This window comes from Vidua macroura, chromosome 5 (assembly GCF_024509145.1).
Source record: "Vidua macroura isolate BioBank_ID:100142 chromosome 5, ASM2450914v1, whole genome shotgun sequence".
NCBI classification, from domain to species: Eukaryota; Metazoa; Chordata; class Aves; order Passeriformes; family Viduidae; genus Vidua; species Vidua macroura.
Genome location: NC_071575.1, coordinates 49,049,682 through 49,074,482, shown reverse-complemented (window position 1 = coordinate 49,074,482; position 24,801 = coordinate 49,049,682). Strand labels below are relative to the sequence as shown.

Genomic DNA, 24,801 nt, shown 5'->3' with positions numbered 1-24,801 from the left:
TTGTCCCAAGCTGAAAAATAACTTTTCAAATCAAACTACGCATTCTATGTCAGTATCCACACTGATCATTTATGGCAAATGTATTATTTTTAAAGAGATGCCTATACATAGTATTCATAGTCCCTAATGTTTTCATTAACAAAACTGACAGTACTAATCAGCATTTGAATATACTAATTGGCCACGTGCAGTTCTAATTTCCACTTTGAGTGCTGTAAGGCAATGTATTGCAGTCATGAACTGTGGATTGTTGCTAATCTGTAGGATGCCAGGGAGTAATTAATCAAATTATTGCAAAATTACCATACATGCAGATATACTACTGACAAAAAAATAGGAAAAAATAGCATTTTTTAGAAAAGAAAATATTGGCAATCTAATTTGTTTTTCAGGATAAGAAATTGAATGGTCTTTGATTCAAAAAACCAGAAAATACACCCTTTTTTTGGTAGTCTGGTGAATGGATTAATATTAAGGACCCTAGGACAAATACTGTAAGGAACACCTTCCAGACTGGAAAGTGCTGTGACAGCTGAGGGCATCTAGAGCTGATGATTCTAGGTTCTCTATTAATTGTATTATAGTATCTGATGTCTGTTATTGTGTTAAAATATTAATTTAATGAATTATTGGGATTTTATGTCCTGTATTCTTGAATCTGCCTTTGATGCTGAAGGCAGGAAGATGCACTGAAGAGGAATTTTCAAACCCCTTTGCTAACTGAAGAGCACGTGCCCTTCCAAAAGGCCACGGGACTTCTGTTACATAAACACTCCTTAGAATTACACCACAAGGATATATCAGCTAATAAAATTAGATTGTACATTGATGGTTGATGCATTGATGCTCTGATGCATTTTAGTTTAGGTAGAAAGTGTGCTCGTGCTTACATGAGTGTGCATGCACACATTCAAAAAAAATGCAGCCAAAAATTAAAACCAGTACTGTCATAGAATACAAGTGGGTACAGGCTATTTTTCATTAAGATAATGCTAAAATGGTGACAATATTTAGTTGTTATACATTGGAAAAGAGAAAAAGTAGGTGTTACCTTACAGAAGACTTTGTTACTTTATCCTATGTGGTCCTTTCCATGTTCTCTCCCCAGAGATGCTCCTCTCTGTTTCCTCATATGAATGCAATAAGTGACCTCAGATGAAGCTAACAGCAAATCACAGGGCTTTCTCTTCAGCTTCAGAAGGAGGCAAAATTGGGTGGCCACACGCACAGACACCCTCATTTCTGAGTGTCATTGGCTGGAGATTTACTGATGCTGCCCTTTCTCTGTCTTTTTACACTTGTGCACTAGGCTGGACACTCCTGCTGAAGTGGCACACAAGCCTTAATGGGGATGTAAGCAGTAATATTGAGCTGTCCCATTCACATGCTGTAAGCCAGACACCCAAGGCAGTTGAACACACTTCTGACCTAGAGTGGAGGTAGGAAGCCCTCAGGGAACTCCAGGGATGGTGCTCAGAGTCTGTGCTCACAACACACCCAGGCCACAACAGATCTTAATAACCAGTAGTTGCTATCGTGCGTCACCACCTCCACCTTTCATTACAAGAAACCCTAATTGTCACCAGGGCCATAAGGTTTTTCCTTAACATCCTCAAATGAAATAGCTTTCTTTGGTTCTAAGTTATTTCTCAAACATTATTTTTTAATACTTTTAAATGGTAAAGAAAAACTGGAAATAGCATAGATAGGCATCAATGAAACTATTGGTGGGAGCTTTTATTCAAAAACTTGTTTCTATGAGAATGGAAATCAGGAAAAAAAGTTTGTGCATGAAATCCTGCTACTTCCTTACCTTTGAGACTTGCATTTTCAAAAAGTTGATGGCAGGGGACTGCACATTTTCTTTGCTGCTACTCCACCTGTTCCCTCTGCATTTTGCTTTTTAATGTCTTAAAATTTAGTTTTCTGTGCAGTCATTCACACTGAACCCTGAAAAGGAGATACTTATATATTTATTACAATAAAAGAGAAAGAATTTCTTGACTTTTATAGGCTTCTGATATTTTATTAGCCAGTCTACCCTCACCCTCACCCTTACTGGTCTCCCTGTGGTAGCTCTAGCTCTGCTGATCTTGTAGACAAATGATGGAAGCATCTGACTTAGAGCCTTTTAGAATCAAAGAAGATTGAGAGGGAAAAGACCTGCTAGGTCATTTTGTCCATCCCCTGCCAATACAGGATCATGACCTACTGTACAATAACTTCACTAATGTTTTGCCAAGTCTCAATTTAAACAAATCAGGTGGTGGGGATTATATCACTTTTTTTTTTTCCTTGGGAACAATATATCCCTGTTTTTCCATATTTTCTATGAAGAATTGTTGTGATATTCTACTTAATATTCTTAATATCACTGTAATTACAAGAATAACTTATTTTCTTCTTGTAATAGTTGTTTCTTTCTCAACATGCATGTTTTGAAATATATATTTTAAAATATATAATATATATTATATATTTTATATATATATAATATTTTTTATTACATATCTAATATGTATGTTAAAAGCACATATATATGTTAGAATTATTTATTTTAATATATATGTTAGAAGTATTTATCATGTAATCATTTTCAGCTTTCTTCATAGGTCAGATCCTAAGTCCCTTATTAATACTTGCTCTTTACTTTCATTCAATTTCCATCCACTTCATTAATCTTTCTGGTATAGGCTGCTTAAAAAGTTATGTGTTGCTCATGAGATTATTCTAGGTGTGATTCTTAGGTGTTAGTGTTCTACGGCAGGGCTTTTGTCTGAGTCATAATGTGATGCATCAGGATTTGCATTTCCAAATCTCCCTAGAGTCCTCTCTTTTAACTTAATGCAGCTGTCTGACCAGTTCTCATTCCTGTCTTTTATTGCACCAATATGCCTTTTCCATATTTCTGAAATTCTGTTTTAGTGAATTATCTTTCCAATTCTCAAGAACACCAACTTCCTTATTATCTTCATCACTTAGTATTTGGACTCATCCTATTTATTTCCCTATGCCCTTTGTAGAGTGTAAAACTTCTTTTTTTCAGAATTTCTGCATCTTATATTTTACTCAAACTGGAAATTAAAAAAAAAACAAACTAGCAGCCAGACTTTGCATTATATAAAGTGTATTGTATTTTTAAGCATCGGTCTATTTTTACTGGAGTGGCAAGGACTAAACTGCTACCAACATAAATACGTGTTTATTGGTTACCATTGCTACAGATTGGAGTTAAGGATATAATGGATTATATTTGAATATTTCCAGACCAGTACATATTTACCTTGCACTTGAACCTTCATGCAAAATTCTGATTATACTTTTTACTTTGAAATAATTTATACATAGTTTTAATTTTAACAGAGCTTTCAATTTTTTTTTGTTTCAATTGGAATTCTCTGACTAGAAAATTTTGAAAGCCCAAAACTGTAAAAAATAAAAGAAAAAGATATTTCATGATTTAAAAAAAAAATTCCTGGTACTACTTAATTGCTTTTGAATAAAGCAAATTGTATTTGAAATTACTGTAGAAATTAATAGGATTTACTATTTACTTTGTGTGTCTACTTGTAAGATATTGTGCAAACCATGTAAGTTAGGTTGGATTTCAGTTTCAAAATATTATTTTAACTTCTAAAAATTTTTTTAAATTGTAAAATTGCTCAGATAAATACATATTTTATAAATGGAAGAATGTTTGAAGTTTCTGTATGTCTTTTATAATTAATGTTTGTAATGGTCCTCTTTCCCCAATAATGTAACTAAAAGATCATAAGTATGTATTCCTTAATAAACACATATTCCTTCACTGTCAAAAGTAGCTCCAGGCAAAAAGTAGGCAAGTAAAGAGTTAACAAAAAGGTCGATGAAATGTGAAGACGTCTGGTCCTCAATGTGTACAAAAATAATATTTGCGGCTTTTAGATGTCTTTTATGTTTCTATTGCACAAAAATAGATTTTTTTTTGATTGAACATTTTCAGCCTTCCATTGACTGAAATAGATGACTGCCTTAGGGCATTTTTGGAAGGGAAAACTAAAAGAAAAATTACTAAATTCCTTTGTTCAGAACTGCTGCTCTGCATAGCCAGTAAATTTTTTAATACAAAGACATATCAGTCAATGGGGACTTTAGTTTGCAAAAGGACTGCAGGATTAGGTTTTCAGTATGCAAGTGTGACCACCAAACAGGCATGATAAGACTGTGGTTACCAGGAAGGGGTAGGTACAGCCATCTTCTCATTTTTCATATTTCAGAACTTTACAGGTATTCCAGGTATTCACATTGAAGTAGTCTCTCCAAAATAGGAGAGAGGGCCAGGGAGGTAAGGAAGAGAAATGGTTCACATTGCAGAACAGATGGGAAGCAGCACCAGCTGGTCCCATGGTTAAGGGAGCCTGATGCTCTGACACAAGAGCAATGTGACTTTCTGGGCACATGTTGCTTTCTCTCAGGCTTCTGAAGGTCAGGGTGACCCCAAGAGATCATAAAGAGTCTGCTTCCCTAGCCCAAAGCCAAAGGAGGAGCCTGGAATGTGTCCAATTGCTTTTTCAAGGTTGTTTATTTCTTCTTATCTATAAACATTCTTTCTCTGACCTGCTGAGCTCTGGCTAGCAAGGAGGCCATGGCCATCTGCTCTCGAGCCTCAGGTGGCTCCCACCTTATATACTCAAAACTACGTGAACCATGTTTACAGTTCCCATACCAATACCTAAGGTCTATGTTGGACAGTGTGTCTCTACCTTAAGCCAACAGAAAAGTGTCAACATCACACCAAGACATGGAGGACAAGATGAAGGAGAAAAAGGCTAGGACATGCTGAAATTCCTCTATCTTGTACCCCCTTGAACCCCATCCTAAAAATCCCAAATTTCTACTTTTCCACCCTGTGTTAGTTCAAATATCACACTACTCAAACCCTTGTGGCTTGTAATTCCTCATACAAAATTGACAGCTTTTTCCACAGGCTAAAATCAAAGCCACAGATGTTTTTGACTTCATGCCAAGGTATCCGAGACCCCTGCCAGGGTCTCGAGACAGCCAGGGCAGCCAGAAGGATGTCCTGGACTCTGACAGGGACATAGGAAGTCTTCAGTTTTTGCTGAGCTTTAGTCTGGAGCTGACTATGCACATACCTGTAGAGCTGGTAGATAATACAGGCACAATGGATCAAAGCCTCTGTATGGCAGAACTATCTGTGGCCAAGGAATGACATCAGCCATTAGGAGACAGAGTACTTTATTTCATTTTATTTTTGAATCAGTACAGATGTGTTAGCTAGACAGTTCCTCAGCTTTTCCTCTTGCTTGTATCTATTAGAAGAGGCTGCTGTGAGAAGTGTTGCTGTAGTTTTTGTGATGTATGTAACATCAGAGCCTTAACTGAAGGTGCACTGAAAGACAAAGCCAGATCCTTGTTCTGTCTGTGGCTATCTGGGAAGCAGCTTTGCAGAGAAGGTCCTGGAGACTCTGGTGACCTATGAGCCCACAGCACATTCCTTCAACAGAAAGAAAGTCCAACAGCCTCTCCTTGCATGCATTAAGAAACCACACTGTATAACTGCATTTTTCCTCTCAGCAGTGGAGAGGCTACAGCTGGAGTGCTGGCTCCAGTTCTGAGCTGCCTAGTAGGAAAGGGACATGGATGTATTGGAGTCAGCAAGGGGCCACAAAGATGCTGAAGGGCTTGAAACTTGTGAGTTATGAGAGGCTAAGAGAGCTACCATTGTTCAGCCTGGAGAACAGAAGGCTCAGGATGACTTTCGTGTGTGTAAACACCTACTGGATGGGGAGCAAAAAGGTGGAGCTAAAAAAGGGTCTTAGTGGTGCTCGATGATAGGCCAAGAGGCAATACGCACAAACTGAAATGGGCGAAATTTCAATTCCCTAAGAAAATTAGTTTTTTAGTGTATACATGATCAAACACTGGAATACTTTGCTTGGAGAGGCTGTGTAATCTCTGTCCTTGATGATATTTGAAATTCAACACAGCCCTGAGCAACATACTGGCTGATCCTACTTTGAACAGGGCAGTCGGACTAGATGATCCCCAGAGGTCTTTCCAACCTCACCCATGAAGGGATTCTGTGGTTCATCATAATAAACTCTGCTGAGGTCATTAGAGATTTTAGAATACTTCTTAACTCCTTTTTTTTCTTTTTCTTTTCACCCCCAGGGAAAATCATGTCACCAATAAACAAAAGGCTGCTCACACTGTGGTGTACCACTTCCCTCATTTTTCTTTCTGTTTATCTAATAGTGCTTTCTGTCAGGGCCTGGGCCAAGGAAGATCTAATGTCTCATGCTGTTCATATTACGTAAAATGTTCACAGTGCAGTGAATTAGTGATTGTGTTCAAGTCTCATTGTGTTTCCTGGGGCAAAGGCAGTATATGCCACTATAAACGTGCTTTTATTTTGAAGAGTTGGAGGTTGATCCTACAATCACTTTCTAGTGTGAGCAATTCTGATATAAGGTTTTCTTCCCCAGAGCTACTCACTTTTGAAAGGGTGACTCTTTGCAGGAACCAACCGTTGTGTTGTATGTGGCAGTTTAAAACTGGACTGTGAAAATATTTCTTCTTCTAAACACACGATGATAATGTGGATGGTTGTTAGCAATGCAATTCCTCCAGCAAATGGGAATGGTTACTGCATACAAAATCAGTTTTTCTTTCATTATTTTTCAAGCAGTTACTTAAATATATATATAGTATCTGCTATAGAGCAAGTGGGAAACAGAATGGGGAAAAATGAAGGCTTCTCATTTCAATTGTGGTCCTTTTTTTTAACTGGCAGTTGTTCCTGTTTTCAAGTGTTTGTTTCTACTTTAATGAGGATACCAACTTTCATCCAGTGAGATGTGTGGGTCACTTTGTTAGCGCACTTGCACACACTAAGGCAACACACCAGCTGGAAATTTGGACTTTTAGCTGAATTATTTTTCTCTGGCAAATGGCTTTCCTTTTGACATATTTTAATGTACTTGCACACTGAGAGGAAGAGTGGGTGAACAGAAAACAGACTGTTTTATTAACCCAGCAGTCACCTTTGAGATTCATACGTGTCCACTTTTTTCTTGCCTTTGTACCTAATCCCAAGAGCCTGGTACCTGGCTTCCCTTGGAATAACAAAGTCAGTCACAAACCTCCAAACATGATTGTTAACTGAATGCCAACTGTTTCTTCTCATCTTTTTTTTTCCTTTTTTGTTTTTTTTTTTCTTTTTTTTTTTTCCAGTGCTATATTAGGGATTGTGTTCTTATGGGTGCCCCATAACCATAATATTAATTTGGATTTATACTGCAGTATTGTTTGTTTTGTTTTTTTTTTTTTAATAGTAGATGTACATTGTTCAAGGAATTAAATTGCTGCTTCTATTTTGTGTGTGTGTTTTATAGTGTTTTTTTTAGCTCTGCGAATAGTGGGAAGGGAAGAAATAAAGCAATGCTGCAGGCACTTACTGGACTACAGTTTCAGCTCAGAGGAAAGCTACAGGATCAAAAGTGGCCAGACAAGCACCCTCAAGAAGAAGCCCATGCACATTATTCACAGTGTCATATGCCAGTTTCACAGTATCCTGCGTTCAATGGATTTTTTCCAATGGGAACACACTTTTCAGCAAACAAAGCTCCAGCAATCTCAGAGGTACCTATATTACCAGTAGATATTTACAAAGCAGATTTCAGAATGCTATGTTATCTGCTGAAAGCTATTCTTAATTGTAACACATTTAGCTCATTTTGGAGTGCACCTAAATGAAATCAGGAGAGAGGTGAGGATGAAACTGCTGGAATTACAATGTTCTAAAAAATAAATAGGGCTCAAGCAAGCAAATACTAAGGTATTAAACTAAGTCTTGTCCCTGTGCTGGCTCAAATCACGTTCTTTAAATCATTAATCTTTGGATCAACTCTCTAATGGTCCAGGGCTGACAATTTGCACTCTATCTTCCTCTTGGATAGTGGAATGTCTCTGGAGTTTTCTTTCAATACCACAATGTATTTCCAGACAGCAGACAGGCTAAGATCCAGCCAGTGGGCAGTGAGAACAGAGTCCAGCAGCTCCATTTTTGCTTTCTTGCCCCTTGTCAGAGCAGGCAGCATCTCATGACAGAGGCAGAGAGGATGCGGCACCCTGGTAAATATGTGCCTGTCAGAAAAAGTTTTGGCACCAGGCATTTGGGAATGCACTTTCTACATGCGTTGTTGTTGACAGCCTGGGGCAGTTGTGGACAGTGGGCTGGTCCCTCATCTCCAAGAATGGGTGACGGGCAAGTGGTTTGGTACAGTGGCTACAGTGTCCACGACAATTTTGCACTGGCTATCTAATTCTTGGCCTTAGCAGAGTGTATGGAGGGGTGCAGAGCTGCTTCACAGCCACATCACCTCTTGTGAGCTGTGAGTTACCAAGTGGAGGCTAAAAACCTGGCACTGGACAGATTAGATGATGCCACCATATTTCTTTCTATTTTAAAGTAACTGTGGTATTTTAAATACCACATGGTGGCAGCTGTTGATAAAGGCTGGTACTAGTTTGTTTTTCATTTTTAAAACTGAGGAATTATAAATTTTCAGTAAATGGAGCAGCCAGGTTTCAGGCATTTCAGACATGTTACATCAGGAATGTTCTGATAACTTGGTATCTGATGCACCGAACCTTTCTTTCCTAGTTTGCAGTGGGACCGAAAATAAAAATATAAATAGAGATTCAAACTCTGAATCCAACAATGAATATTTTAAACCTTTCTTTGACTGCTAATAAACTTTCCTTCCAGTTCTCACCACTCCCTTTCTCTTCTGGGCTCTCTCCACTCTCCCGTTCCTCCCGTATTCTTCACTGTAGCCTGGGGAAAAGAAGTTTTAGAAAAATAATAAAGTTTTTATTTATTCCTTACAGCTTTTCTGCCCCTGTGGGCATTTGTCTGCCTGTCTGGCTAATGTGCTGTAATGAATCTGCTCTCTGCCATATACACACATATCATCCTATCAATCAGGGAGAGGAAATGCTGAGTATGGTGAGCACTAACAAGCACTCGAAGGGGTCAGTACACCAGTGCACTACAGTGGCATGCTACTTTCCCTACAGGCTGCTTTAATTGGGGGAACATGAATGAGGCAGCATGTGGCTGGCACCATATTTTCTTGCCAATCTCTCTGCTTTGGCAAACTGACCCTCTCTGCTTCACCTTTCAGGGCAACGCTAGCCCTCCTCTGGTTCCTGCTGCAGTGCAAGTCCCTCTCAACCTCATTGGACTCTCTGGGTTAACTGGAGCACTGGAACTGCTGGAGGAGCTTGCTTGCAGAGGCTAGAGGGTGATCAAAGGGTGCTGCAGAGCTTGTGAGGATAGCATTTCTTTGCAGGGAAATCATGATGCAAATAGAAGTGAGAAAAGATGGAGAAAAGGGGGCTGAGGAAATTTAAAGCAAGGGGGAATAGGAGAGAGAAATGGTGAAAGAAATAGAAGATAGGGAAACTGGAAGGGCTGAGGAAAAATGGTGAGAAAACAAATAAGAGGAGAGAAAAAGATAAAGAAGTAAAAGACAAAAAAGATGTGGAAAGTCATATATTACTGAAAGGCTCGAAGGAAAAAAAAATAGAAAACCAAAATATTCCGGTACCTAAATCAGGGCAGATAGGAAGCAACACCTCCAGAAGAACTCAAGATCAGGAAACCAGAGGTATTTTTCATGGCAGGTTTCAGGATTTAGACAAGAAATTGTGTCTAATCCATAATAAAGTAGTAGTGTTTTAAGTTATATACCTATAGATAGGTTGACTTCTAGACATGATTTCTTTTCACCTTTGTAGGATGCCAGCTCACTGTTAAGGACCCGCTGTCATTGCCTTGTAGCAAGACTTACTACTGAGTAAATTTTCTGCTGGAGGTTTCTCAGCAAAGTCTTTGTTGGCTATTTGGAAGGAGAAAGGGATTTGTTGAGATGAATGGAGGAGCTACAAATCTCTGCGGGGCAATAACACGTAAAGTGAGATCTTGGGGTTAACAGCATGTAAGGATGGAGACTTGTACCTTTTGGCAAGTCCGAAATTTTCTTTGCCCGGAAGTTCTTGTGTTCACAGATGTAGCATGTTTGCATGGCAGTCAGGTGATATCTTAAAGCAGTTTTTCATGGCCCAGAGTGAGCACTGATGGGGAATCCATTTTGAGTGATGATTTACTATAGAATGCCATTGAGAATGCTGTCTTTGTCATCAAGGGTTCGGGAAGTAGCAGGAAAGGGTGAGTTTGGTACTTTAAAAACAGTACCAAAGGCCCAAGAAAGAGTTTGAAGACTGAGACCTCTCTTTGTGACATAAAATCTTGAGTCAGATTAATTTCTGTGTTGATCAAGGGAAGTTACCTGTGTTCTCCAGGAAGCCAGGTTAACCTATAGAAATACCCAAGGAAGTAAAAGAGCCACCACATTTTCCCCTGCAATATTTGTAAGCTCTATAAAGTAAGAAGCTTTGGCTTTAGCAAACATCCTGATTGAAGATTTTGAAAAAAAATCCAGATGAAAGTAGGATGCCATTTGTAACTCAATAAGTGACTTCTGTTCTTGAACAAATGACTGATAAGGTGAAAAGCAATATGTTATGAGGAATGTCATGGCACTGGGCAAGGGTTTATACCCTGCTGCCTTTTCCTCAGGAGTGTTCCACTATGTTAGCGAAAGTTCACCTTAAATACTGAGTAGGACCACCCTTTGCAGGAAAATTTGTCTTCCCTAGGAGCAGTTTTTGTCCAAAATTAGTTTTGGTGGAACTTCTAGTATCTTTTTTTTCTTCAAGCAATCAGTTAAAACAAACTATCAAAAAAAACCCAATCAAATGGAATAGAATAGAACAGTTTAGGTTGGAAGAGACCTTTAAGAACATCAAGTCTACTGTTAACCTAACACTGCCAAGTCCACCACTAAACCCTGTGCCTAAGTGCCATACCTACACCTTTTCTACATACCTCTAGGAATGGTGACTTTGCCACTTCCCTGGGCAGTCTGTTCCAGTGCTTGACAGCACTTTCTGCAAAGAAAGTTGTCCTGATACACAATCTAAATCTCCCGCAGAGCAACTTTAGACCATTTCTTCTTGGGGTTCTTTATGCTGGAAACCTGTAACTGTCAAAGACATGAGTCAGAGACCTTGATCAATTGGAAACGATTAACATTGTAGCAAAATAATAAACAAAATTTCCATACAAAAATGTGTATAAATAAATAAATTAATTCAATTGGACTAGGAATATTGATTTAACTGTGTATTTGGGGCTGATCTGACCATTATTAGATGCTGTGTCAATTCATACCACAACAGATCCAGTAGGAAGCTGGTAGGAAGGTGTGGACTAGCCAGAGACCAGTAAATCATTAAAGTATAAAGAAGATCTAAATGAGCATGAAAGATTTTGGGAGCATTATCTGTTTAACTAGTGCAAAATGAAATTTAAAGGCAACCTGCAGAAAAATCCCTCAACAGCTAAGAGATACCAAAACATTGACAACATACTCTCCAATATACACAGCAAAGGTATGCTGCAGACAGAGATTGGAAGCTGATTTCAGGTACCTGAGTCATGAGTATAAACATAAGAGTAATGTTTTACTGCATATACTGGCAAAACTCCGCATAAGAGTCTGCCTGTTAACCACTCTACTATTATTTTCTCAGTGAGTGGCTAAGAAGGATAATATTGTTGCAGTGCCCTGGGGCACTAAGGAAGCCTGAAGACAAGCTTCTCACAAACATAACAACAAACACTGTCTATAAATGTCTATATTTATTTGGAAATAATTGTTTTAGGCAGCTGGGACTTAATTTTAATACTTTCTCTTTTGAAACCTTTCTGCTGGCCAATTTTATATTTAAAGACAGAACAGGTCCAGTCCAGACATTGCTAGGAGGGAAGTCATGGCTTTTTAAAAGTATTCTGAAAGTCACAAATATCTTTAATGTCCTGTGCTGCCTGTCTTATATCTCCCATGTAGGGAGTCTCATTTACCCAGTGTCTGCTACACTGGCATCTTTCCAGTTTCTTTTTTAGATGTGCTCTCTTGATTGCAGCAACTCCCACACTTCATACAATAATGCAAACCCTTTCTTAAGCTGGTATGTTTTTTTGGGGGATTGGCACATAATTGGAAGGATTTTTGACAGATTAGTAGACACTATGAAAGGGAGAACAGAACAGCAGTTTTTTACTTCTCCCACCAAAAATATCTAAAATTTAAAAGCCTGAAAATGCACTCTATGTCCAAGAAGAACCACTTCAGATCCATCTATATATCCTATCTGCCTCCACAGGCTCTCTAATACCATTATAGTGCTTTGCTCCAGGCCACAACTGCTGTGTAAATGACGTAGTAGCAGCACACAGAAACACAAGAATACTTAAAGTAGAATAGATCAACTGTCCATAAATCTTAATAATCTGTTTCAGAATACCTTCACTTGCCTATCTCTGAAACAGGTGTCTACATCTGAATTAGATGCCTTAGCAATCTTTGTAGCCAGTGGGGCAAATGGATCCATTTAAGATCCAATTTATCTGGCTTCTCTTAGGCATATACTTTGAAGTAAGATGGATTGTACCCTCCAAGTGATATTTTTCTCCCTGTTGACTGAAAAAAAATCTAGATAATCAGTAGGCATCTGCATTTTGTCATAAACACAGTCAAATACATTCCATGTCTATGTTTTTTTGCTTCAGAGAAAGTATAGAATTCTCAAAATTTCTTGATTCCACTTCAAATTAGCTTATGAGATGATGCTTGAGGGTTAAAATTTAATTTTATGTTAAATTACCACAGTATAGTAATTGAGGTTGTTATGTTTAAGTCTTCCTAGACTTTTTGCTGAAGCAGTTTGTAGCAGCAGGGCTGTCTGTCTCTGCAGATTGTTTCATGGCAGTCACTTAAATACTTTTTAGTTCTATGCACTATAATATTTTTTATTTTTTAAAATAATAGTTACATTTATTAAGAAAATACTTAGATTTTGCATTATTATTTCTATCATGAGAAGAAGTATATAGAAAAGAGGACGGGTGGAAAATTATGTGAAAGGGTTCATAAATAACAGGAGAAAAGCAATTGGGAAAAAGAGCAAAATACATTTTGGAAGATCTGGAAAGAGGAGGAGCATAATGGAGACTAAAAGAGATGAGTAAATGGGAAATAAATAGAGATCTGTGTAAGATCCTCAGGTTCACTCATTATTTTGTAGACTTTCATAATATCTCTTCTTTTTTTTCACACTTCACAGACTTCATCTTTTTAGCCTTACAGTGTCTAAAGTCCACAGTCTCTATTCTTTCTCCCATACACCTCATTTTTTTTTTCATTTTTTTCGATATTTTATTTTTGCTATGTCTATTCTTGCACACACCTCTACACATCTGAGCACAGCTGTTAACCTACTTTTGTGTGATAATTCCTGTGGTATGGAAATCACTGATGTCACTGCAGTTCAAAGAGTATGTTCAGCAGGTCCATTGCCTTTAGTAGTTGGAGAGAGCATTAATTCTGAATCAAAATTTGATTTTTGTCTCAAAATTAGAATTACAGGTAACAACCTTTTAAAGACTTGAAGCTGTCTGTTGTAAGGGTGGTTCTTTTTAAAGTCTGCTGTGATTCTTGATATGAAGGAGGCAAAGTGTGGAAGACAGATGTAAGAGAAGAACCAGTCATGGTTTAATCACAGGGTGTCCTGATTTCTTCCCATGTATACTCAGCTCAGAACCCCAAGCAGTAGTGAGCTGTCTAGCCACACTTGTACATTAACTATGTCTAGGACATGTCCAGGCAGTCCTACTGTTAGGAGAGTCCCTGGCACAATTTTAGCCTAAGAATGCTATGAATGCTGCCCCTCACTGAGGCTTGGAAGTTACATGGTCCTGGGACAATTCATAATCAGCATTTTGCAAACAGATATTCTTCTAGTTGCCAAAGGCTTTTATGACAGAAAATATGAACTCTTCTATGACTTCTGTCCACCACCATTCCTAAGTGTATCAATTTTATAAATGAAATTATAACTTGAAAGGGTACTGTAAAACTTTCCTTTTGACAGCCATGTGCTGCTCAGTGGGTGGTGCAAATAGGGGAGGAACCTATTTGCAAGAGATAAGCTTTTTTTCTTCTTTCCATGAAGAATATGAACAGGTCCCAAACAAAATTAACAAAGGCTTTGCAATTGTAAAGTAGAGAACAATGGAGCAAACACTGCTATCTCTACCTTGAGGTTGTTCAGACTTTTCCAGTGTTAATGAAAGGAGACTCAGTTTCTTGTCAGCTGCAGCAAAGAGAAGCTCCACAAACTTGCAAAGAGATCAGCATTTTTTGAAATGCTGGCCCAGATTAAAAGCATATCAGGATTCCCAGCTTCCTATTGATTTCAGTGGAAAGGTGAGGATCATGTTGGGAGTTAGGATTCCAATATAAACCTACACTTGACTTGACAGTCATACTATTCCTGAACTGACAAATGGCAGCCAAGGATGAAGTAGTCAAGCTGAAGGGTCACTAGGGAAAAAAAGGAGCTTTAAAAGAGCAGTGCTAGTCTCTATGACAAGAGCTATAGTAATTGAATTTTGAAGAGACCTGACTGAGATATTAAGTATTATACACTGCATTAGTAATTGCATAACAGATAATGATACTTGTATAAGTGTTTGTTAAACCAGTAATTCAGATTTAATGAATAACCCATGGCGTTTTTTATAAGAGGGAATCCCATGCTTAATTTCTGAGATTAATCTTATTTAAAGCAAAAATTCTCTGTCTGAATAACAGGTAGTGTTCAGCTTAAATTAGCATCTGCTGAAGTGAGTAGTTGAGCTTCATCTGACATTTATTAGGACCAGTGCATAAAAGCTGTACTGTGGCAATACTATTTAATTGTCAAGGCAATTAGTTGCCACTTTGGATATCAGAATTGTCACTGAGTTAAAAAATAAGGGAAGAAGACATGGCAGAAAAAGTTTTCTTTCTAACTGGAAATTGTGTCTGAATTTTATATTAGTCATAGAAGTGAGAACTGATGGTATAGATCAGACCTGGACATAACAGGGGAAAAGTTATAATTTTAACAACAGTTATAAAAAAATTATTAAAAATTATGTAAATTTATATTAAAAATTATAAAAAACTATGTAAATCACTGGATGCTAGGCTAAAATTCCCTGTAATGTATATGGTTCCCTTACCTCCCTAGAAAAATCAGGATTATTTGTTTTTTTTCCAAGAATATGAAGATATTTAAAATAAAAAAACCCTCATGCACTATTCTGTGAGCCTTACATTTACTCTGAAACATGTATAGATCTTCTTAAGCAAATTATATGTGTGTGACTCTTACCTTTTACTATAAGAGTTTTCTTAGTTTGAAAAGGATTCATATAGTTATATTCTTTCAATATATGCAAGTAAACTGGCCACTGGCCGCATGAGAGAGTCCTCTTCAACTGTGCTCATTGTTCTTTCTCAAATGCTTTCTAGAGAAATTTAAAGTCAGTTTTGCTTATCTGCCATGTAATGTTAACAGAGTAAAGCCAGAAAAATACAGTGTAGAAATGGGAGTTCATTTTGCTCAAGGCTCTGATCAAAAGTGCAGTGTCTGGAAGTCTATACCCTGGCAGCTTGTACATCGGCTGGCGTTTGGATTAATGTAGGAATGCAAAGCTACAAGTCCTTAATCTTCACGAAGAATGACAACCATCTCTAAATGGCTAGAGCCTGCATGTTCATCCCATCCTTCTCTGCTCCGTACCAAAGTGAAGTTTATTGGTTTCAATCCTGTCCAGATCAACTTCTACAGTCCATATTTTTCATATGTTGGCAATTTCTGTATTCTGGAGACATCAGAAAAAGTTATTAGGTGATTCTCTGCTTTATAAAGGGTAAATTAGGGAAATTTTAAATCAAACTCTAAGAAGAATTAAGTGAGATTGGCTATGCTGGATATCTCTGGGCTATGTTGTGATCCATCTGTGTAGAGGGATAGTTTTGCTTATCTCAGCTGCCATTAACTAGCCCTGCAACACTGGCAATGCATCTCATCTATTCTTTAAAGACTATTTCCGACCATCTCCCAAAGTTCAGTGTGTTTTTATCATGAGGCAGATGATCCTGTCTATTTTCTGAGAAGCACCAAATAATATTAGGTTAATTAATAGCTATATTATAATTGAATTGGCTTCCATAAATTATTTCTTTTTAAGCAAAAGTCTAGAACTTGTGGATATCAGCACTTCAAAACTTGGGAAAGTAATATTCTTTTTGAAGGCAGGATATTAAAAGTTTGAGTTACAAATTGAATCCTTGAAATATATAGAGCAATTGATTTTGGGTTAACTTTTTTTGTTGGCGTGAGAGACAAACATATTGAAATGAATGGAAGCTCCAGATAGCCTCTACAGGTAGTTGCAATCAAACTGAAATATGATATTATGATTTATCTGTGGTTACCGGCCAGTCCAGCAAAACAAGAGAGGCTGACACCAATAGGATTTAAGAGATCTCACACTTTTCCCATCATGGTGTTTCTCCTCCTTTTATTCTAAACACTTGTTGATTTCTGTTGTGATCTTGACTACAGTCTTTCCTCATAATATTTGCTGCTATATTGACTCCCAGGAAATTTTTTTCTTAGTTACCTTAAGTATGAAGCGAACCTCCTTGGTGATCAACATTACCCGGGAAGGTACTACTCTTACTTTTCTTTTTTTTTTTTTGTTATCAGTCATGATTCTAGGGCCAGACTTTTGAAATATGCAACAATTCATGCTCATTTCAAATCTCTGTAGCATCTTCCTGTACTATTTTGAAAAGGGGCCCTTAGTAATTCTCTGGTATTTCCTGAAGTGCATTTTTCCAGAAATGAAGTACATGGTTATTGTGAACAGAAACTTGTGGTCAACCTTGGTCTTGATTTCTCCACTTGTTGGAAGGAAACAAAAAACTAAACTTGTCACTTCCATCTGTCCTGACTCACAGCTTTGGTCTAGTTAGACTTCAGATGTTCTGCTGTATGAGCTTTGATCAGTAAAACATGATTAGGTATTGCATATTTTCCTCTGAGAAAAGAATATAAAGGGCTCTTTATAACTGACGTCAGCATTTTTTAATTAGACAGGGAATTTTAGGATATTACAATTTTTTTCAGAAGTCAAATGTACACCTTAAACCAGTAATTTTCAGTTTGGGCCATTGTATCATACAATGTAGAGGTAGTTACTCAAAATGCAGGGAGAATGAAGTCAATCATTGCCTATGAAATGCAAATACAAAGTAAACCACAAACAATTCAACATGAGTAAAGAAACCCAAAAATTATGTTCCGTAAATTCAGTTGCCTACTCTTCATTCTGTAGTATAGAAAAAACTTTTGTCCATCTAACACTCTTCACCTAATATTTTATCCTTTCTCAGGAGACAGCTATTTGAATGCAATAATTTCAATCTGTGAGGCTGCTTAAAACTCACAAAGCTGAGAACCATAAAAAGTGGTAATGGAGAAAAGTCTAATAAACAGAATTAGCTTTGGTGCTCTACAAAGGAGATTACCTGTTGTGAATTGCAGCAACTTTCTAGTGGCCATGAACATAAGGAAGAAAAGGTACTGTTATTTTACAGCCATGATAGTTTTCAAAGCAATGCTACCTGCAGAGGTTGTCAAGAGAGCAGAAAAACCACAATAACCTCCACATCTCTAGCATTCCACATTCCACTTATTTCACCCAAGGCTGCATATTTATTTTGAGATTAATTTGGTACATGTAGTGTACATTTGCCAAGTTTTTTTTTTTTTTTTTTGCTATTTAAATCTTCAATTCCAAAGCTATGTATTAATCCTATTACTGCTAATTGAGAGAAGTCTGCAGTCTTTTTGAGTTAGGTGAAGTTCAAGTTGTAATTGGTATTAAAGAAAAGCACAGAGTAAGAACTGAATATTAATATTTAACTCTTGCCATTTTATTATTTCCACTTGAAAATCACAGCAGTGGTTAAAAGACCTTTTTATGAGTTCATGAGGGTAGTGAATTGGAGACTATGGGATGAGATTTTTCATTCATGCAGCAAGATTGACAAAAATTGCTTTGTAAGAAATGTAAATGAAATATTATACTGGGGCCCAGTAGTACTGGTTATAGCCACAGGTTTCTCAGTATTCCCATTATGAAATTTTCCTTGTAGGTTAAGTACCTGAGCTGTAAAATTTTGCTCAAGGTTAATACAGCGTACAAGATTCTAACCCAGGAGCTATTTTGTTCCAAATCTTCCATTTGGCCTTTTACAGATAACTGTAGTTTTGGATGATGTTTTGAATTTGAGTACTTTTTAAATGACTGTGCTTTTAAGGCAGAACATTGCATAAGATATGCACACAATGGTGGATTAATTGCTTATGATGGAAAATAAGGACAAAGACCACCCAGGACAAAGATGATCCCTTTGATATCAGATACCTGATCAAGTACATTTATTTGTACATTTGTTCAAAGACACAAGTGGTGAATTTTTTCAAAGGTCAAAAAAATTAAAAGAAAAATGGCCATTAACTTGGTGGCTTTGGAAATAATTTCTACTCCTGACTAAACAGTATTTGGAACACCAGTTAACAAAGTATTTCTCCAAGTTTTATTTTGTCTATTTTTTGGAATTTTATAGATTGTGAATTACAGGCTCTGTCTTTAATCATCCCCATAGAGCATATTCACTATGATACCCTTGGGACTGCTATGATCAATCATTTGAGATCAAACTGGATGGAGACCAGAATGCAGGAATCACTTCAGAAGTGTATCTTGTTGAAATATCACAAAAACCATGGGAAAAGGTTTTAGAGAGGAAGAAAAAATGATAAGAGGTAATGTTGGAAGTCAGAGTAAATAAGCAAAGAGATCAAAACATGGAAAGAAAGCAAAAAAAGAGAATGAAAATTAGGGAGAACAACACCAAAAACAGCAGGGCAAAAAAGAGAAAAAGAAAAAAAACCTGGACACGGCTTGAAATACTGCATTTCTACCACTCACTTAACATTAGAGATGACAAATTGTGATAACAATTGATTATTTTCTGTTGAAAGTGTTTTCCATCATATGAATGTTGAAGATAGTCTAAACTGGTCATTTGACCAAAATGTATAAATAGCAAAGGTAGCAAATCTGGTTCCAAATTGAGGTACTTGATTCTAAACACTTGCTCTGTGTACTATGATTTCAGACAAATGCACAGATAATATTTTTTTTATTTATTTGCAAATTTTCTTTATTATTACTTTATATTAATTTACTTCAGAGTATGTTACATTCAAATACCTTGCAAGTTCAGACCAAAAGTGGCTCCATGAAGGCCTGGTAACTTTGTGAGGTGCCTTGACACAACTGTAGTTGCCATCAATTCTTTATGCAGAAGAAAGCTCAATTGCACTCTAAAGCAAACAAAAGGGGTGGGGGTTTTTTTGGTGTTTTGTTTTTTTTGGTGTTTTTTTTTTGTTTTTTTTTTTTTTTTTTTTTTTTTTTTTTGGTTTTTTGCTTTTTTGCTTTTTTTTTTTTTTCCCTCTGGCAAAAGATTATGAAACTAATACTGGATCAGAACTACATGATAAATATAAGCTTACAACTTTCATTAGTACTGTTACAAATCATAGATATATTTCTAAAGAACAAACTCAAATTTTTGTTTATATCTGGACCATTAATAATTGAACTGTGTCCTGCCTTTTAATATTGAAAGAGGCAGACTATAGTCACAGAATAAAGGGTGTGAATAATTAAAAAATAGATTGCATTATGTCTTGAGATAAGCTATGGTATCTAACACATAAAGAATGAAAAAAATATTACTACTACAACCTCCAACTGACTTAGTGAGTATTCTGCCTTGCAAAATTCAATGGAACTGAATACAAATAAGCAATGTCATCCACTCTGTACTACTGAAAATGTGGATTTGGTGGCTTAAGTGATAATATTGATAGTTAAAATATATTTCATACGTAGTGCTTGAAGAATCATCTAGTTCATTCAAACTCCAAGATTACTTCCCTCTCTAGATTTTTTCTTCAGTTAGTAAAAATGTCAACGAGATTTGAATACTAGCATTCAGTTCATACCTTTTGGGGGTTGGGGGTCTTTGATTCCAGTATCCTTTTCTATATATTTATGTTAAGAAATTTTCTGTCCTCCACTGACATTTTGACAATATCATATAAATTGTAATGTTTCACCCCACACAGTCCAACTGTGAGGAAGGTGTCCTATCATGCAGGTAAAAATTTAAGTTGCAGAGACACAAGTTCGTTTCCTCATAGTATAAGGTTTAGCTTCCATAAATGCCTACATGGATCCAGCTTTTTAGTCATGTAAATAGTAGGTATCCAATTAAAGTTCATTGCCCAAATCTCCTTCTGTGATGAACCATAAGAGAGAAGCATGTCCAGAGGAATGAAAAAAAAAAAAAAAAATTCCTGCTTTTATATGAAGTCTCCCAGGGGTATCTGAAAGTGATTCACTTTCTGGAGATCCTTTCTCTTGCTATCATCCAAAAGACAGACTTTTCATAATGTAGACTAGAAAAATGCCTCTTAGAGATGAATGTCACTTGTGCTCAAAATTATCCAGGGACTCAAGTTCAGGTAGGAAATTGCACCTGAGTCTTTAATGTCTTTGTGTAACAGGTAACCACAGAACTATTCTTCTTGCAACCCAGACGATCTTTCTCTAAAGACTGAGTCCGCTTCTCTTATAGCCAAGTGAAGCATGAAGTCTTTTCTCCCCTTCAAGTCACTAATGTGCATTTAATTCTTTCATGGCAGGATTACAGCAAATACTGCCCTACAAATGACTGTGAGATTCCAAAGCATCTTTTAGGATAGTGCTATAGACAGCTTTATGATCTGCCTGACAGTGCGCTCATCTTATACTGACCAGTGGTAGAAGTATGACAAGATGAATTGGTAATGTGATGTCTTCTGATATCAAACACAAAATATTTCATATTAGATGTTGTGTGTTAACTATCTGGAGTATCCACAACGTAAAAATTTTCTACAGTAGTTCTGCAGTAAAACAAATATCACTTCTCTGCAGGCTGGCTAAGGATTGCCACCTGTAACCTGAAATACCTAGGACCAATTTCAAAACCCACTGATGGCTTTTTGACTTTATTGAGCTTTACTTCCAGTCTACAAATGTCACCAGATGACACAAGGAAAAACAACGCACCACAGCTTTGGTCACGATGAAGAGACTAATTTATTTTTTCTGACTCCAATCTTTTATAGTTCTCAAAAGATGCCAGTGGATTGGAGGGTGAACGTGCCACCTCTCCAACGACACTGGACAAACTACCTGCACATCAAATTTCTCCGCCTCTGTGAAAGAATGCAAAACAATAGGTTGTTTACAGAAAGTTGTGTGGGAAAGTTTTCTACAAGAATGTAAACTCAGAAGGCTTTAGAAAACTCTTGATAATCAGGGCGACATCTCACCCTTTTCAGTTTAAACAAAAGAAAAAGGAAAAGAAAAATGAACAATGTTCAGCGTCCATTCATGGAGGACTCATCAGAGTGATCACTCGTGTTGTCTGCATCTGAGTCATCACTCAACGATTCACCCACTTGATGCCTTTCAGGTTGGTCACGGGCTCCATGTTGCCCTTCGGCCGGATTCTGTCTCTGCGGTTGCAGGTCAGGGCGAACACACTTCGAAGGTACCCAGCGTGTCCCAGTATCTGTGGACACACAAGCATACCCACGCCCCGAAGCGATAAGGTCATAGGGACCTTCCCACTGTTTGGTGACTAAATTTCGCACTCGAACCTTCGCTCGAGGCTGATGTGCCTCATCCGCAGCCTGCAACGAGAAACGATGATTCAAAATGACAGGGTTATTTGAGTTCTGCTGCACTGTAAGATGATTGATGGTGTACAAAGCCTTTTCCAACCGACTGTGTGGGGTTTCACCCTGCATTCCCCGTTTTTGTTTTTGAAGAACCCGCTTCAGAGTACCATGAGCACGTTCTACAATAGCTTGACATTTCGGGGAATGAGGGATACCAAACTTGCGTGACACACCCCACAGCTGCAGGAACTGCCGCACCTTTTGTGATGCGTAAGCAGAACCATTGTCGGTTTTCACGGCAGAAGGTACACCCAGAACGGCAAAGGCCTGCCTCCAGTGGGCAATGACATCGCGGGCCTTCTCTCCAGTGTAAGCAGAAGCCCACATCGCGGAGGAGAATGTGTCCACCATGACATGCACATACTTGAGCCGGCCAAACTCGGCAATCTGAGTGACATCGGTCTGCCAAAGCTCCAAGGCCCTAAGGCCTCTGGGGTTTACCCCTGCTGGTAAAGGTGGAGCAAGCGCGTGGCAGTCGTCGCAAGACTCGACAATGTCACGAGCCTCAGCTGGCGTCAGCTGAAACTGCTTCTGCAAAGTATGTGCGTTCTGATGGAAGAACCCATGTGATGCCTTGGCCTGTGTGAGTGTATCAGGCTGAGGTGCTACCCACGCCGGGTTAGCCAACCTGTCAGCCCTCGCGTTACCTTCTGCCACAAACCCTGGAAAATTGGTGTGGCTCCTCACATGCAAAATGTAAAATGAATGAACCCGGGCCTGAATGGCACACCACAAGGTCTTCAGTAAATGAAACAAGGCAAGATTACTGACCTCCTTCAAGACCGAATGACCCAATCGCTGTGCAATGTCAGCCACATAGGCGGAATCCGTGACCAAATTGAAAGGTTCCTGGGAAAATCTCTCAAATGCCATGACAGCAGCCCTCAATTCAACCAATTGGGCTGACCCATCCTGATGACCTTCCAGAACCTGCCTCTCAGATCCATCCTTCCAAGTAGCAATGGCCTTTCCTGTCTTCCCTGAACCATCAGTAAAGACGGTGGGCCTTTGCACGGGTTCCTGACTATTTTTGGGCTGCAAAGAAATTTGTGTGGATTTCGCCACCTGCAGTAGCTTGTGGCTGGGCAGATGATAAGTGATCTGCCCTGTGAAATTTTCCAGAGCACATTGCAGGGACACACTGTGTGCAAAGCTCCAGTCAAAATCCTCCCAGCATACCGGGAGTATGATCTTTGCGGGATCCACACCCATCAATTGCAAACACTGTTGCCGGCATTTGATTATCAAACGAGCAAGCAACTCAGCCAATTCAGTCGTCGTCTTCTGTGGCTGATGGGGCAGGAAAACCCATTCCAAGATGTGCAAGGGATCGGACCATTTGTCACTCCATTGGCCAATGATACCTGTGGGATGCGAATCTGGAGTGGTAATGAACACAGTGACATCAACGGAGAGGTCAATGCGATAAACTTGGTGGGCAGAAACAGCCTGCTGAACCTCCTCCAGCACCTGACGCGCCTCAGGGGTCAATGCGCGAGGCGACTTTAGATCAGAGTCTCCTTTCAACAAATCATACAGAGGAGACAGCTGTGCGTCGGTTAGTCCCAGGTACGGACGTAACCAAGTGATGACACCCATCAATTTCTGGGCATCATTCAGTGTCTTCACCAAATGCACAAATTGCACCTCCTGGTGTCGGATTGTCCGTTCCAGGATTTTGACCCCCAAATACTTCCAAGGAGGCTGTTGGACCTTTTCTGGAGCGACCTGCAGTCCATGCACATGCAAAGCATCGAGCAACCGAGGCGGAATCCTCAGCAGCTCATCCTGGGTGGAAGCAGCCACCAAAATGTCGTCCATATAATGATACAGACGTGCACCAGGAAACTGCTTGCGAACTCCAGACAAGGCACGAGACACCTACCATTGGCATATGGCCGGGGAATTGCGCATCCCCTGGGGCAAAACTCTCCATTGATATCGCTGTGCAGGTTCAGCATTGTCAATTGCTGGCACCGAGAAGGCAAATTTTGGTCTGTCATTGGGATGCAAAGGAATTGTAAAGAAACAATCCTTCAAATCCACGATGAAGATCGGCCTATCTGCAGGAAGCATGGTAGGCGATGGCATGCCCGCCTGCAATGTTCCCATGCTTTCCATCACGGCATTGACCTTTCGGAGGTCTTGTAACAACCTCCATTTCCCAGACTTCTTCTTGATGCAGAAGACAGGAGTGTTCCAGGGACTGGTAGAAGGCTCCAGATGACCCTGGTCCAACTGCTCCTGCACTAAATCTTGAAGGGTGCTCAATTTATCTTGAGGTAGGGGCCACTGGTTCTCCCAAACAGGTGTGTCCACCAGCCACCGTATAGGAGGCGTAGGACACTCTGCGCCCTTCGTCGCAGTGGCCTCCATCAAAAACCCGTCCCGATGCGCACCTATGAAAGAATGCAAAACAATAGGTTGTTTACAGAAAGTTGTGTGGGAAAGTTCTCTACAAGAATGTAAACTCAGAAGGCTTTAGAAAACTCTTGATAATCAGGGTGACATATAAAACCACAATTTTTAGGGTTACATGATGAATTATTCTGTGTTCAGATAGAAAAATAGCTTGAAAACATTTTTAAAGCATTCTAGCCAGTGATACTTTCAAGTGACTTGGTCTGACTAGACACTCCACTGATTTGTATTTAAAATATTATTAAAAAAACGTGCTATGGAAGGTATTATTTTGGATCATAGGCAATAAAACTTAAGGGGAATCCAGCTCTTTAGAGCCCTCTGTCTTTTTGAATAAAATTGAACACACTTAAAACGAAAAACCTCCGAACAAAACCATGAACCTTTTCTGTGCTCTTATTTGAAATCTTTATATCAAGTCAGGTCTCAGTGTGTACAGGGTTATTTTAAGCACAGTTTCTACCAAAAGAACTGCTGATGACA

General features: G+C 38.6%; 1 protein-coding gene across 1 annotated transcript in view; it reads left to right on the top strand.

Moving 5' to 3' along the window:
- Nucleotides 1-7,443: 7,443 nt before the first annotated feature.
- TFEC (transcription factor EC) overlaps nucleotides 7,444-24,801 on the top strand; it is a 90,354-nt gene continuing 72,996 nt past the window's right edge. Inside the window, exon 1 of the mRNA XM_053977665.1 lies at nucleotides 7,444-7,644. Coding sequence (XP_053833640.1) covers nucleotides 7,444-7,644 — 201 coding nt within the window. The remainder of the gene's footprint in view (nucleotides 7,645-24,801) is intronic.